General features: G+C 37.5%; 1 protein-coding gene across 2 annotated transcripts in view; it reads left to right on the top strand.

Moving 5' to 3' along the window:
* The window catches only part of LOC307145739 (polycomb protein SCMH1), a 38,016-nt gene that overhangs the window by 9,425 nt on the left and 13,336 nt on the right, over positions 1 to 15,255 (top strand). For both annotated transcript variants that reach the window (XM_079849211.1, XM_079849210.1), the window contains exons 5-8: positions 1,648 to 1,882; positions 3,315 to 3,403; positions 3,495 to 3,738; positions 14,209 to 14,501. In XM_079849211.1, the coding sequence (XP_079705337.1) occupies positions 1,648 to 1,882; positions 3,315 to 3,403; positions 3,495 to 3,738; positions 14,209 to 14,501 (861 nt within the window). The remainder of the gene's footprint in view (positions 1 to 1,647; positions 1,883 to 3,314; positions 3,404 to 3,494; positions 3,739 to 14,208; positions 14,502 to 15,255) is intronic.

Here is a 15,255-nt window from a genome sequence, read left to right as displayed (position 1 = left end):
ATATGTTTTAAAACTACAGAGCTTTGATCAACTAAGCATTTAAATGTCTTAATAAGAAATTATTGGTAGATATTGATATTTATATGCATTTTATGTCAGTAGTCTGTTATACTGTTATAAAAATCTCATTGATTTACGTTACAAGCATCAGAATTTCATAATTTCATGTCCATATTAATATCAGCATCTGCAGCAAATTGCATATTATTGCTCATTTTGGGCGTCTGTATAAAACTAAGCAGATGTTTCCTTCATATTCTAATTATATCATACTAAATGAGCCATAAAAGCCTGATGTTTCCAGCATGATGCTCAACTAAAACACATATGCAAACCTTTTTGTAGAATTAAAAAAGAGATTGTGTAAAGGCTCAACAAACTGTTTCAAAAATGAGATTTTTCAGTCTATGACTTCATATATGTCAGGCTTTACAGGGTTAATTCTCTTTGGATGTTAAAGTTGAGTTTGTTGGTTATCCAGACACTGTTTTTTTAGATGTTTCCAACATGATATTCAACTAAAAAACACTTATGCAAACTTTTTTTATAGAATTTTGAAGTATTTTGTGTAAAGGCTGTTTCAAAAATTCAAATTTTCTGTATATTACTTCATAATATGTCAGGCTTTACAGGGTTAATTCTCTTTCCCCCGGTTTCACAGACAAGGTTTAAGCTTAGTCTCAGACTAAAATGCATGTTTAAGTAGTTTCAACCGAAAGCAACTCGCACTGATATATCTTAAAATATGTCAATGCCATTGCTTTGTCTCAAGATGCACACCAGTAATGTTTTTTTCAAAGGCAAGTTTATAAAAGCTACTTAAATGCCCTAATTGAACTAAGGCCTAATCCTGGCTTAATCTAAACCCTGTCTGTGAAACCGGGCCTTAGGATGTTAATGTTGAGTATTGATTATCCAGACACTGTTTTTTAGAATGATTTTTAGATGATTCCAACATGAACTAAAAAAACACATATATAAACTTTTTTATATAATTGTTTAATATTTTGTGTAAAGGCTGTTTCAAAATTGCGGGTTTTTTTCGGTCAATAACTTTATAAATGTCAGGCTTTAAAGGGTTAATTCTCTTTGGATGTTAATGTTGAGTGTTGATTATCCAGACACTGTTTTTTTATATGTTTCCAATATGATGCTGAACTAAACAGTGCAAGAGTGTAATTACAAATGTAAATGTACAAATGTAATTACACATAAATTAATTTACAGCTGAAATTACATGCAGGTATTTTCAAAATATTAGTGCAATGTAAAAAACATGTATGTACACAATAAGTCCACTGTATCAAATTATTAATTTCAATGTAAGTACTTAAAGCCACTTAATATATAAAGTGGGACCAAATTTTTAAAATATTTTGTGTAAAGGCTGTTTCAAAAATCAGATCTTTTCGGTCAATTTCTTCATAAATGTCAGGCTCATTTAGTAATAATTAGAATATGAAGGAAACATCTGCTTAGTTTTATTCAGACGTTTAGATGTTCAACTAAAAAAACACATATGCAAACCTATTTTAATAGAATTTTTAAATGTTTTGTGTAAAGGCTGTTTCAAAAATGCGATAAACGTCAGGTTAATTAAAATCCAAACCCGTCTTTCGGATGTTAACGTTGAGTTTGTGTCCTCAGTCTCAGTTTCCTCCCTCAAACGACTTCAAGGCCGGGATGAAGCTGGAGGCCCGGGACCCTCGTAACTCCACCTCCACCTGCATCGCCACGGTGATGGGCCTGATGGGCGTGAGGCTCCGCCTTCGTCTGGACGGCAGCGACAACACCAACGACTTCTGGCGATTGGTCGACTCCGCCGACATCCAGCCAATCGGAACCTGCGAGAAGAACGGAGACATGCTGCAACCGCCACTGGGTACGGATGATGTCACTTCCCTTCCACAGCGGATCACAGTAGAGTTAATGTTTAATATGAGACCAACAAGAAGGCAAATATAACTGCTGATTTGACTATGTGTCATTTCCATAAGGCTGTTTTTGAAGGGACAATCTTTACCAAAGCTTAATAACTCTCCAGTGTCATTTGAGTATCATTACTATACTATCTTAGTATTTATTAATATTTTAAACTAGTTTGTATTATATTTTACATTTTCATTTGAGTTAAAGTTGTTGTAATTTTGTTTAATTATGTCTATGTAGATTTTATAACTTTTTATTTTATTTTTAGTAATTTTATTACTTTAACTTTAAGCGAAAATTAGATTTTTTTGGTAAAACTTTACAATAAGGTTCATTAGTTAACTACATTAGTTAACATTAATTAATAATGAACTGCACTTATACAGCATTTGTTCATCTTTGTTGATGTTAATTTCGACATTTACTAATACTTTATTAAAATCTTGTTAACATTAGTTAATGCACTGTGAACTAACATGAACAAACAATGAACAGCTGTATTTTTATTAACTAACATTAACAAAGATTAACAAAAACAGTAGTAAATCTATTGCTCATTGTTAGTTTATGTTAGTTAATACATTTACTAATGTTTAATAAAGGAACCTTATTGTAAAGTGTTACCATTTTTTTTTATTTCTGTTAACGCTTACTTTATTTCAATTTATTTGAATGTTTTTTAGTATTTTGTTGTAATTTAATTACTGTGTAGATACAAGCTCACACATCACTGATCTACTGACATGATTCACACATCACGTATGCATATTTGACATGCATATACGTGTAATAAAACACAACTGTTGTTGTTCTCACACTGCAACCCTTCCTCCGTGTATTTTAGATTGCTCAAAAGCTACAACTTTAATTTGACATGAAAATGAGAAATTGTGCCTTCACAGCTAACTCAAATAAAAAGTTTTTTTTAATAGTCTATTTTTAATTTATTTTTATATATTATATTTAATTTTATCACTTCAAATTTAACCAGAAATTTTGCCTTCGCACATTCGCCGCTGACAGAAACAAATGTTTTTTATATTCTATTTTAATTCTGTTAATGCTTACTGTATTTCAATTAACGGTAAGGTTTTTGGTTACACTTTATTTTAAGGTGTCATTGTTACAGTGTAATTATATATTTAAGTACTGAGTAATATTAATTAACTTCATGTACTTACTATAGGGTTAGGGTAGGATTAGGGTTTGGTTGAGGGTTAGTTGCATGTAATCATGCATAATTTACTGTTATTACTACGGTAATTACATGTAACAAGGACACTGTAAAATAAAGTGTTACCAGGTTTTTTAATATTTTTAGGTGTAGTTATTTTAATGTGATTAATTGTGGATAATAATTCCGTCTCTCTCTCTGATTTCCTCAGGCTTCAGGATGAACGCCTCATCATGGCCCATGTTTCTCCTGAGGACCCTCAATGGAGCCGAAATGGCCCCTGCCACAGCGTTCAAAAAGGTGGCGAACCTCATCCACACGGATGATGGTGTTACATCATGCAATCACATTAAAAGGTTTTGATGACACTGGTCTTCTGTAATTCCATCAGGAGCCCCTTCGGCCGCCCCAGAACGGCTTCAAGCCCGGGATGAAACTGGAGGCGGTGGACAAGAAGAACCCGTACCTGATCTGTCCCGCCACCATCGGCGAGGTGAAGGGCGAGGAGATCTTCGTGATGTTCGACGGCTGGAGGGGGGCGTTCGATTACTGGTGCCGATACGACTCCAGGGACATCTTCCCCGTGGGCTGGTGCTCCGCCACTAAACACGGACTACAGCCGCCCGGCAACAGCAGTGAGTGACCGATGGTGACCTCGTTCATCAGACTAATGACTCGTTTAGAGGTTCAATATCAAACGTGAACTCTACAAGCTAGGTAAAACACATAGCACAAAAGTATTAGGCCTATAGTCCAAACAAAGTCTGTCTCTGCCACAGAATAAATAAAGAAGAAGTTATTGCGACTTTTTATCTCACAATTCTGACTTTTTTTCTCACAATTGTGTGTTATGAAGTCAGAATTGAGTGATATAAAGTCGCAATTGTGTTATAAAGTCAGAATTGTGATATAAAGTCAGAATGGCGAGATATAAGTCAGAATAGCCTGATATAAAGTCACAATTGTGTTATAAAGTCAGAATAGTGAGATATAAAGTCAGAATTGCGAGATATAAAGTCAGAATAGCCTGATATAAAGTCAGAATTGCGAGATATAAAGTCAGAATAGCCTGATATAAAGTCAGAATTGCGAGATATAAAGTCAGAATAGCCTGATATAAAGTCACAATTGTGTTATAAAATCAGAATTGAGTGATATAAAGTCAGAATTGCGAGATATAAAGTCAGAATAGCCTGATATAAAGTCAGAATTGCGAGATATAAAGTCAGAATAGCCTGATATAAAGTCACAATTGTGTTATAAAATCAGAATTGAGTGATATAAAGTCAGAATTGCGAGATATAAAGTCAGAATTGCGAGATATAAGTCAGAATAGCGAGATATAAAGACAGAATTGCGAGATATAAAGTCAGAATTGCGAGATATAAAGACAGAATTGCGAGATATAAAATCAGAATTGCCAGATATAAAATCAGAATTGCGAGATATAAAGTCAGAATTGCCTGATATAAAGTCAGAATTGAGTGATATAAAGTCAGAATTGCGAGATATAAAGACAGAATAGTGAGATATAAAGTCAGAATTGCGAGATATAAAGTCAGAATTGCGAGATATAAAGACAGAATTGCCAGATATAAAATCAGAATTGCCAGATATAAAATCAGAATTGCGAGATATAAAGTCAGAATTGCCTGATATAAAGTCAGAATTGAGTGATATAAAGTCAGAATTGCGAGATATAAAGACAGAATAGTGAGATATAAAGTCAGAATTGCCTGATATAAAGTCAGAATTGCGAGATATAAAGTCAGAATTGCGAGATATAAAATCAGAATTGCCAGATATAAAATCAGAATTGCGAGATATAAAGTCAGAATTGAGTGATATAAAGTCAGAATTGAGTGATATAAAGTCAGAATTGCGAGATATAAAGTCAGAATTGCGAGATATAAAGACAGAATAGTGAGATATAAAGACAGAATAGTGAGATATAAAGACAGAATTGCGAGATATAAAGACAGAATTGCGAGATATAAAGTCAGAATTGCGAGATATAAAGTCAGAATTGAGTGATATAAAGTCAGAATTGCGAGATATAAAGTCAGAATTGCGAGATATAAAGACAGAATAGTGAGATATAAAGACAGAATTGCGAGATATAAAGTCAGAATAGTGAGATACAAAGTCAGAATTGCAAGATATAAAGTCAGAATTGCGAGATATAAAGTCAGAATTGCGAGATATAAAGTCAGAATTGCGAGATATAAAGACAGAATAGTGAGATATAAAGACAGAATTGCGAGATATAAAGTCAGAATTGCGAGATATAAAGTCAGAATTGAGTGATATAAAGTCAGAATTGAGTGATATAAAGTCAGAATTGAGTGATATAAAGACAGAATAGTGAGATATAAAGTCAGAATTGCGAGATATAAAGTCAGAATTGCCTGATATAAAGTCAGTATTGCGAGATATAAAGTCAGAATTGCGAGATATAAAGTCAGAATTGCCTGATATAAAGTCAGTATTGCGAGATATAAAGTCAGAATTGAGTGATATAAAGTCAGAATAGTGAGATATAAAGTCAGAATTGCGAGATATAAAGTCAGAATTGCGAGATATAAAGACAGAATAGTGAGATATAAAGTTTGAATTGCGAGATATAAAGACAGAATTGCGAGATATAAAGTCAGAATTGCGAGATATAAAGTCAGAATTGCGAGATATAAAGACAGAATTGAGAGATATAAAGTCAGAATTGCGAGATATAAAGTCAGAATTGAGTGATATAAAGACAGAATTGCGAGATATAAAGTCAGAATTGCGAGATATAAAGTCAGAATTGCGAGATATAAAGTCAGAATTGCGAGATATAAAGTCAGAATTGTGAGATATAAAGTCAGAATTGCCTGATATAAAGTCAGAATTGAGTGATATAAAGTCAGAATTGAGTGATATAAAGACAGAATTGCGAGATATAAAGTCAGAATTGCGAGATATAAAGTCAGAATTGCGAGATATAAAGTCAGAATTGCGAGATATAAAGACAGAATTGCGAGATATAAAGTCAGAATTGCGAGATATAAAGTCAGAATTGCGAGATATAAAGTCAGAATTGCGAGATATAAAGTCAGAATTGTGAGATATAAAGTCAGAATAGTGAGATATAAAGTCAGAATTGCGAGATATAAAGTCAGAATTGCGAGATATAAAGTCAGAATTGCGAAATATAAAGTCAGAATTGAGAGATATAAAGTCAGAATTGCGAGATATAAAGTCAGAATTGAGTGATATAAAGACAGAATTGCGAGATATAAAGTCAGAATTGCGAGATATAAAGTCAGAATTGTGAGATATAAAGTCAGAATTGTGAGATATAAAGTCAGAATTGCGAGATATAAAGTCAGAATTGCGAGATATAAAGTCAGAATTGCGAGATATAAAGTCAGAATTGCGAGATATAAAGTCAGAATTGTGAGATATAAAGACAGAATTGCGAGATATAAAGACAGAATTGCGAGATATAAAGTCAGAATTGTGAGATATAGAGACAGAATTGCGAGATATAAAATCAGAATTGCGAGATATAAAGTCAGAATTGCGAGATATAAAGTCAGAATTGCGAGATATAAAGTCAGAATTGCGAGATATAAAGTCAGAATTGCGAGATATAAAGTCAGAATTGCCTGATATAAAGTCAGAATTGCGAGATATAAAGTCAGAATTGCGAGATATAAAGTCAGAATTGCGAGATATAAAGTCAGAATTGCGAGATATAAAGTCAGAATTGCGAGATATAAAGTCAGAATTGCGAGATATAAAGTCAGAATTGCGTGATATAAAGTCAGAATTGCGAGATATAAAGTCAGAATTGCGAGATATAAAGTCAGAATAGTGAGATATAAAGTCAGAATTGCGAGATATAAAGTCAGAATTGCGAGATATAAACTCAGAATTGCGAGATATAAAGTCAGAATAGTCTGATATAAAGTCAGAATTCGACAAATGCTGAAGTTTAGAGGTTAAATATCAAAAAATGAACTCTACATCCTAGGTAAATACACGTGGCATGCTGATGACGAGCTGATGGTTGTGGTGTGCAGTGTTGACAGCAGTGATGATTAGAGCCGTCTAGTTTTGTCATGTCGTGTGCTACTTGCATCAAGTGTGCGTCTGAAATCGCACACTGTCTGAGTAGGTACTACATTTGAATTTCAATTTACTTTGTGAACGGTAAAAAAAAAATGTTATGTATGGAAGCTTGTTTCCGCCACAGAATAAAAAATAAAAAAGGTAAAAAGGCTTTTTATCTCACAATTCTGACTTTTTTTTTCTAGCAATTTGCTGTCAGTGTTGTTGTTAACTAAAACTAAATCTAAAACTATTGGTAATTGAAATAATATATGAAATGGAGTAAAATATAAATATTAGTTGAAAAACTATTACGTCCTTTCTCAAAGTCTTGATGTTGTGTTCAGGCTCTACTAGAGCAGGTTTTCCTGCTTGAATGTTGATTATTCTCCTCATATTCTCCATTGTTGCGGCTCCTCTCTTCCCAGTCTGTCAGTAACGCTCTGTTTACTTCCTGTCTCTATGAAGCCCCTCCTCCTGAAAAGCACACTGTGCTCTGATTGGTCGGCTGGAGCAGTGTGTTGTGATTGGTCAAGCGCTTCGAGTGTGTTTGGGAAATGTCCCGCCCCTTTCCATAACCAGTTTAACACACTACTGACTAACTCATCCAGGCCCCGCCCCTTTAAAGAGGTCGCACACCGGGCGAGAAGCGCAGCGCCACATCTTTAAAATTCAAACACATTATTTTCTATGAGTGTGTGCACACACACCGACAGCGCCATTCAGCTCAGGACCCAGTTCAAAATCTTGCTGTGCCACAGAGCGCCATGTACATAGTTTTATATTAAATTTACCTTATATTTGTCTCAAATCGTCATTATATACTGTATTCATATTCATATTCTGTATTCAGTATGTATATACTGACTTCACCCTGTGCTGCAAGATGCATTTAGTTTTACATTCATTTACAGAAATCCGTTTTATTTATTTTGATCTAACTGTACAGTACAATCATAACATAGTACAGACATTATCTTAATTTCATAATGTCTTAAACATAACAATATTGCTGGCCATAAACTGAAAAAGTTTAACGGTATTTAAAAGTTAAGCGACCCTGCGCTTCTCGTCCGGTGCGCGACCCCCTTTATTCTGCGTATCAATTATTTAAAATGAGGAATATTGTGACTGGAATAAACTCGAGACTACAATGGAGGCGTTTCAGGGAGTTCAGGAACAGCGCACACTGTCCCATTAAATAAAGGCAAAGAAGTCTCATGATGACCTGTAAACGGTGTGTGTGAACACCAGGGGGCGCAACAGCTCTCTCAGACTCCTCATGAGATCACATGACCACTCGTCTTTCAATCCGGATCACAGCTGTATGGTTTTTTTCTGTGAATTCCTCTCATGTCTGGTTATATTTTAAAGTGTCTTTCTACAATTTCAGGCTGTAAAACATCATAATTCACTTCTACTCTAATAACTATTCCCATCTGTCCTAAACTCAAACCTCCTCTGGCATTTGGGATTGAAACAAAAATATGATTTCATTAAATTTAATTTAATAAAAAATAATAAAAAAAACACAAAAGAATCATTTAGCTTAGACAAAGAGCCTGATAAGAGCTTTATTGCAGCTAACGAGAACCATTTTTAATATAAGTATTTAGTTAACAATAACAACATTGGTCAGCCTAACTGTCAATCATTCTCGTTGTCATGACGACCCACACAGTTACCCCGCCTTCACTGTACACAATCTCACACTGAATTCTAATGATTTAATTAGGACTAACTAGGAGGGATTAATTATGATAATTGCGGTTGCTTTATTCAGTGAAGTATTTAGTAAAGTTCTGGAGGCTTTCCCAGCGAGACTGACTGCATTTGACTGACTTGAGGTTCATAATTCACACTGGCAATCTAGTATGTATTGTATATATACAGTACATGATTTGAACTTGCCAACTGTAACGTCACTTTTGCTACTGAAGTTTAACATTTTGTTTTTAACATTCTCATACTCGCGAGAATGGATCGCAAAAGTAATGACAGTCTTTAGGAAACTTTATGAAGTGCCTTATTCGACCAAACAAAATCCAGGACGTTTTATAATGTTTTGCAAAATAAAAGCCCATACTGAAGTCATGAATTAGCTGGGATTTAAGCCAGATCTTGTGTTTTGAATGGAGTCAGTATGAGTTATAGATGATGATATACGTGTTTCCGTTAATGTTCGTTCGGCCGCAGCTGGAATTAATTCTGAGTTTGTGCTTTGCAGAAAATTTTCCCAAATTATACAAAACTCTGTGCCGGATCTCCTGTTGCAGTGTTTATAATTCTGCGCTGCATGTTGTGATGTGAATTACAGACATTTGTTTAAATGATTTGTTTTGGATCTGGATAATGTGGAATGACCTGCTCTGTTTATTTTGGTTGTAGCCCATCCAAGTAATTATGTGTAAATGAGATAATTAGCGAGCGATCCGTGTGGGTCAGGGGGGATTCGAGAGTTTCTGTGAAAATAAACAAATCACACACTTAGAAACACACTGAGAAAAGATGGAAAATTAGCAGAGAAACAGGACAGGCGGAGAGGAAAGTGGTAAGAGTGTTTACAGTAAAAACCAAAGAACTGCCGTTACGGCATCATCACACAGACCAACACACTCATGCCTGGTTCAGATTACGCGATTTTGACTTCTAAAATCTTGTCGTGTCGTGGACAAGAAACGCCAGAATACACGTTGCTTTCCGACCAATCATCGCGTGCCGTCTCACACGCACACATTCACTCGCACACATATACACACGCACTCACTCACTCACTCACTCTCGCACACACACACACACACACACACACACACACACACACTAACTCTCGCACTCACTCACTCACTCACTCACTCTCACACTCACTCACTCTCGCTCACTCACTCTCACACTCACTCACTCTCGCTCACTCACTCACTCTTGCTTACTCACTCGCACACACACACACTCACGCTCACTCACTCACTCGCACACATACACTCACTCTCACACTCACTCACTCGCACACACACACTCACTCTCACTCACTCTCACACTCACTCACTCTCGCTCACTCACTCACTCACTCTCGCTCTCACACACACACTCACTCTCACACTCACTCACTCGCACACACACACTCACTCTCACTCACTCACTCTCACACTCACTCACTCTCACTCACTCACTCACTCACTCTCGCTCTCACACACACACTCACTCTCACACTCACTCACTCACACACACACACTCACTCACACTCACTCACTCTCGCTCACTCACTCACTCACTCGCACACACTCACTCACTCGCACACACACACACACACTCACTCTCACTCACTCACTTTTGCTCACTCACTCACTCTTGCTCGCTCACTCACTCGCACACACACTCACTCACTCACTCACTCAATCGGGCACACACACACACACACACACTCTCATTTACTCACTCGCACACACAAACTCACTCTCGCACTCACTCACTCACTCTCACTCACTCACTCGCACACACACACACACACTCACTCTCGCTCACTCACTCACTCACTCACTCACTCTCGCTCACTCACTCACTCGCACACACACACACACTCACTCTCGCTCACTCACTCACTCACTCACTCGCACACACACACTCACTCACTCGGGCACACACACACACATACTCACTCACTTACTCACTCACTCTTGACGGAACTCGTCGTGGAGGACCGAAAAAAGAAATTAAACATGCTAGTCTTTTTATCGATGTTGTGAAGCATCGCAGACGTGACGTAGGTTGTCGCCCACTATGACACACTATAGGAGATGAACCGATCGAATCTTCCGTCACGACGCCCGTTGTCGTTTACGAATCCCCATGACACCCTACGTCAAACGGATTGTGCCAAAATCGGGCTAAAATCGTGTAATATTTTTTGTAAAGTGTAAAGGCATTACAGTTAAAATGATTCAACTCCCATTGCAAATAAGGTTTATTGGCAAAATTCACTGACTTTCAGCTGTTTGCAATGAACAAATCAAACAAAAGTAATTGAAATAGCTCAACACAACAAGAGTTTCAAGTGGTTTCCCCAAATTCAACTGAAAATGCAACTTTTAATGTCTTCTGCAGTCTCAAAAAGATTCAACCCCCTGAATAGAATCCCTCACAACACCACAAATCTGCAAAACAGGTGTTGTCTCACTAATCAAGGGCTTCATTAGTTGCACCAGGTGTGCTTGAGCTAGAACACATGAAATATCTGAACAGACTAGGTTTGTTGAGTTTGACTGCATGTTAGAAATATGGCGAAGTCAAAAAAATGGTCCAGAAAGTTAAGAGAAGATTTCATCGCCCTTCACAAGCAAGGAACAGGATTCAAAAAGATTGTGATGGCACTAAATGTTCCTCGAGACACAGTTGGAAGCATAGTTCGCAAGTTCAGTGTTAAAGACACAGTGGTTACACTACATGGACGGTGGAGAATAAAGGAAGCTATCAACGGCTGCAATCAGATTTCTGAGAAAGCATGATCAGGAAAACCCTCAAGTTACTGCAAAAGACCTGCAGCAAGACTTAGTGGCCACAGGCACTGAGGTTTCAGCTTGAACAGTAAGGCACGTACTAAATGCATGCCAGAACTTCAAGACGTACACCGCTACTGGCCCAAAAGCACAAGAAAAGTGCTCAAAATCATGAAGTTTTGGGATTCTGTTTTGTGGAGTGATCAAAACAAAACTGGAACTTTTTGGCCCTGTGGATACGCGGTATGTCTGGAGGAAGAAGAATGGAGCATATGCTGTAAAGACTGTCTACAGTTCAGCATGGTAGGGCTTGATGATGCTCTGCGGCTGATTTACATCCTCTGGCACTGGAAACCTGGAGCGTGTGGAAGACAAGATGGATTCATTGAAGTGTCAGGAAATCCTAGGAGAAAACGTCATGCCGTCAGTGAGGAAGCTGAAGCTTGGACCTTCCAACAGGACAATGATCTCAAGCATGCCTCAGTTTCCACCAAGGCTTGGTTGCAGAAGAAGTCCTGGAAGAGTCTACAGTGGCATCACCGTCACCTGACCTGAACCCCATAGAAAATCTCTGGTGGGATTTGAAGAAGGCGCAAACCCAGGAATATCACTGAACTGGAGGCCATTGCTCATGAGGAACCGGCTCAGATTTACAGCAGGTCATAACAGCAAAAGGTTGTACTAATAAGTACTAAAGATGGTTGCCATGAAGGGGTTGAATCATTTTGAGACTCCAGAAGACATTAAAAGTTGCATTTTCAGTTGAATTTGGGGGAAACACTTGAAACATTTGTGTTGAGCTATTTCAATGAATTTTGTTTGATTTTGTTCATTGCAAACAGCTGAAAGTCTGTCAATTTTACCAATAAACCTGATTTGCAATGGGGGTTGAATCATTTCGATTACGACAGTATGACTCTGGCTCACTGTACCATGGATGTCTCTGTATATTAGCTGTGCTGTACTGTAGGGCAGTGTGTCATGTCGAAACTCAAGCCCATCGGTGTGATCGCTGCCATATGCTTCAGTACGAGTGTGTCAGATCTCTGGCGAACTCTTTAAGGGCTTGTTCCTCCCGCACACCCTCTAATTTAGTTATACTGGAGATATTTAGGGTAAACACACACTCGTATCCACAGCCATGCTTAAGGGCTTTACTGTATGTGTGTTAAAGGACTGTATGTGTCCAGATGTAAGTGTGTGTGTTTGGTGAGGTCGTCACTTCTGAATGTTAACAGCACTTTCCATGAATAAGCTACAAAATAGAGCTCCTGTTTTTTGTGCTATTTGAATGAACGGTCGTACTTGAAGGGATAGTTCAACCAAATATTCTGTCATTAATACCCTCATGCAGTCAATTTATTTCATAAAATTGGTTGCATCAGCCCTGTTTCGTAGTAATACACAACGAAATATCAACATTGAATGTAAAACATCCAATAACAGCCTCGTTGTAAAACTGCATTACATTGAGAGATTCATGAAACAGTCAGAGCTGAAATATGCGGCTAAAACTGAAAGTGTAAAAAAACTAATGACATTTAAGCTTACCGCAAATCAAGTTTACTGAACTAAAACTTTTTTTTTTATACGAAATATATAATTTACCAAATAATTTAGACTCTATGGGTCAGATTTACTTAGGGCAACAGGGCAAAGTAGCATGAGAGCGCAATCCCATAAAAGCATGACCAACACAATCTACCAAGAGCAGCGCAAATTAGCCTCTGTTTTAAGACATGCTGTTATTGGTCGGTAAATAATGGCGCAAATACCAGTAAATTGACTAGATTCCTTAGTAAAATCACGTTGCATGATTCATTTAAATTCTCTCCTCCCGTAAATACTGCATCTGAAAGGGAAACTCCTACAAATGCATATACAATAAAGTCAGCTGCAAAAATAACCTAGCTTGTCATTGATGATCGGCTCTGTAAACGCTGCTCTGTCTGAAAGCACTGTGAGTTTGAGTCGCTTATAACGTGCATTTGAAAAAGCAACACGTGTCAAACATCTTTCCAAACATGAGAAGCATTTATGAACCTCTGACAACATTTAATAACATGCTTTTACTCCAAACTCACTTCATAACGACAGCTGAGCTCATCAGAAGGATGATGTGCTTCTTACACAGAATAAGGCAGTCGTGTGTTGATTAGTCATGTTTAATCAATCAAAGCGTTTCGATCTTCTGTTTATTCAGCGACAGCGATGATGCCCATTGGGATTTCCTGGAATGATGTGTGTTATCGTACTTCTGCGGGGGTCATATTTGGCATTTGTGTGTGAGACGCCCTCTGGTGTTCAGATGTGTGTGTGTGTGTGTGTGTGTGACGCCCTCTGGTGTTCAGATGGAGCAGCATTTACTACCGATCAGCCGCTACACTGACAAACTGCGCATAGAATAATCTACTTTAAACTTTATGGAAATTTGTTGTGGAAATCCCTAGTTTTTGTTAATAATAACCTTGGTCTAATGTCACTTTTATTCTTATAATTTTAATTTTTCTTTATTTTTTGCAGTCACCGTTCCAAAACCGGGACCTACACCTTCCTCGTCCTCAAACCCCAAACCGCCCCGGCGCACCATGCCGTCTCCGTACCGGCTGCCGACTCCTCTTCCTCAACTCCCCGTGAGGAAGGGCATCAGGGGCCGGCGGCCCAAGAGCGAGACCATCGCGCTTCTGAAAGCTCTGGCCGCCTCCACCTCGGCCCAGGACACAGAAGACCCAGGAGCTGCCACGCCCCAAACCACACCCATCTCCCAGCTTCCCCTGCGCCCGTACAAGAAGAGGGGACCAAAACCAGGCAGCAAGGTAGCATTAAACGAGTCTTGTGTGTATTTACGAAAGGACTTTCATATGAGATAATGTCGTGGTAGTGGTGCAACGGATCACAAAATTCATGGTTCGGATCAATTTTACATCTATGCATTTGGCAGACGCTTTTATCCAAATCAACTTGCATTGCATTACAAGGTACACATTTTACATTCTTATCAGTTCATGCTTTCCCTGGGAATCGAACCCATGACCTTAGCGTTGCAAGCGCCAACGCTCTATTGTTTGAGCTACAGGAAAGCTCATCATTTACGATTTTTGAGCCACGGATCGGATTTTTTGGATCTATAATTTTTTACACTATATATATGTATATAATATATATAGTGTAACTTTGGTTTTTATTTATTACTTAAACCTCACTTGAAGTTCTTCAATACCACACCAAAAACTACTAGCGTAACTGATAAACTTCAAACATTATTAAAAACAAGTGAACAGTCAGTAATAAAATAAGAACAAATACACGTATTGCAAGCAGAGATGAATACTAAATAACAAAGTTACAAAGTCTAACAGTAGTATTCATGTACAGAAATGAATAATTAAGCCTAAATGTAAAATAACACTCTTTGTTCACTGTACTAATTAAATATAGTTTCATCTTTGTTAAAGCTGTATGTTGTTGTTTTATTAACATTAATGACACAGACAACAGCAGGAATATTAGGCTGCCGTCACTTTAAGACCGAATGCACAAACATCCGGTTTCTTTCTCAACTGTTCACTT

Source organism: Squalius cephalus (genome assembly GCF_949319135.1).
Source record: "Squalius cephalus genome assembly, chromosome: 18".
NCBI lineage: Eukaryota > Metazoa > Chordata > Actinopteri > Cypriniformes > Leuciscidae > Squalius > Squalius cephalus.
Note: the sequence above shows the minus strand (reverse complement) of the source record. Positions and strands in the feature narration are given on the sequence as shown.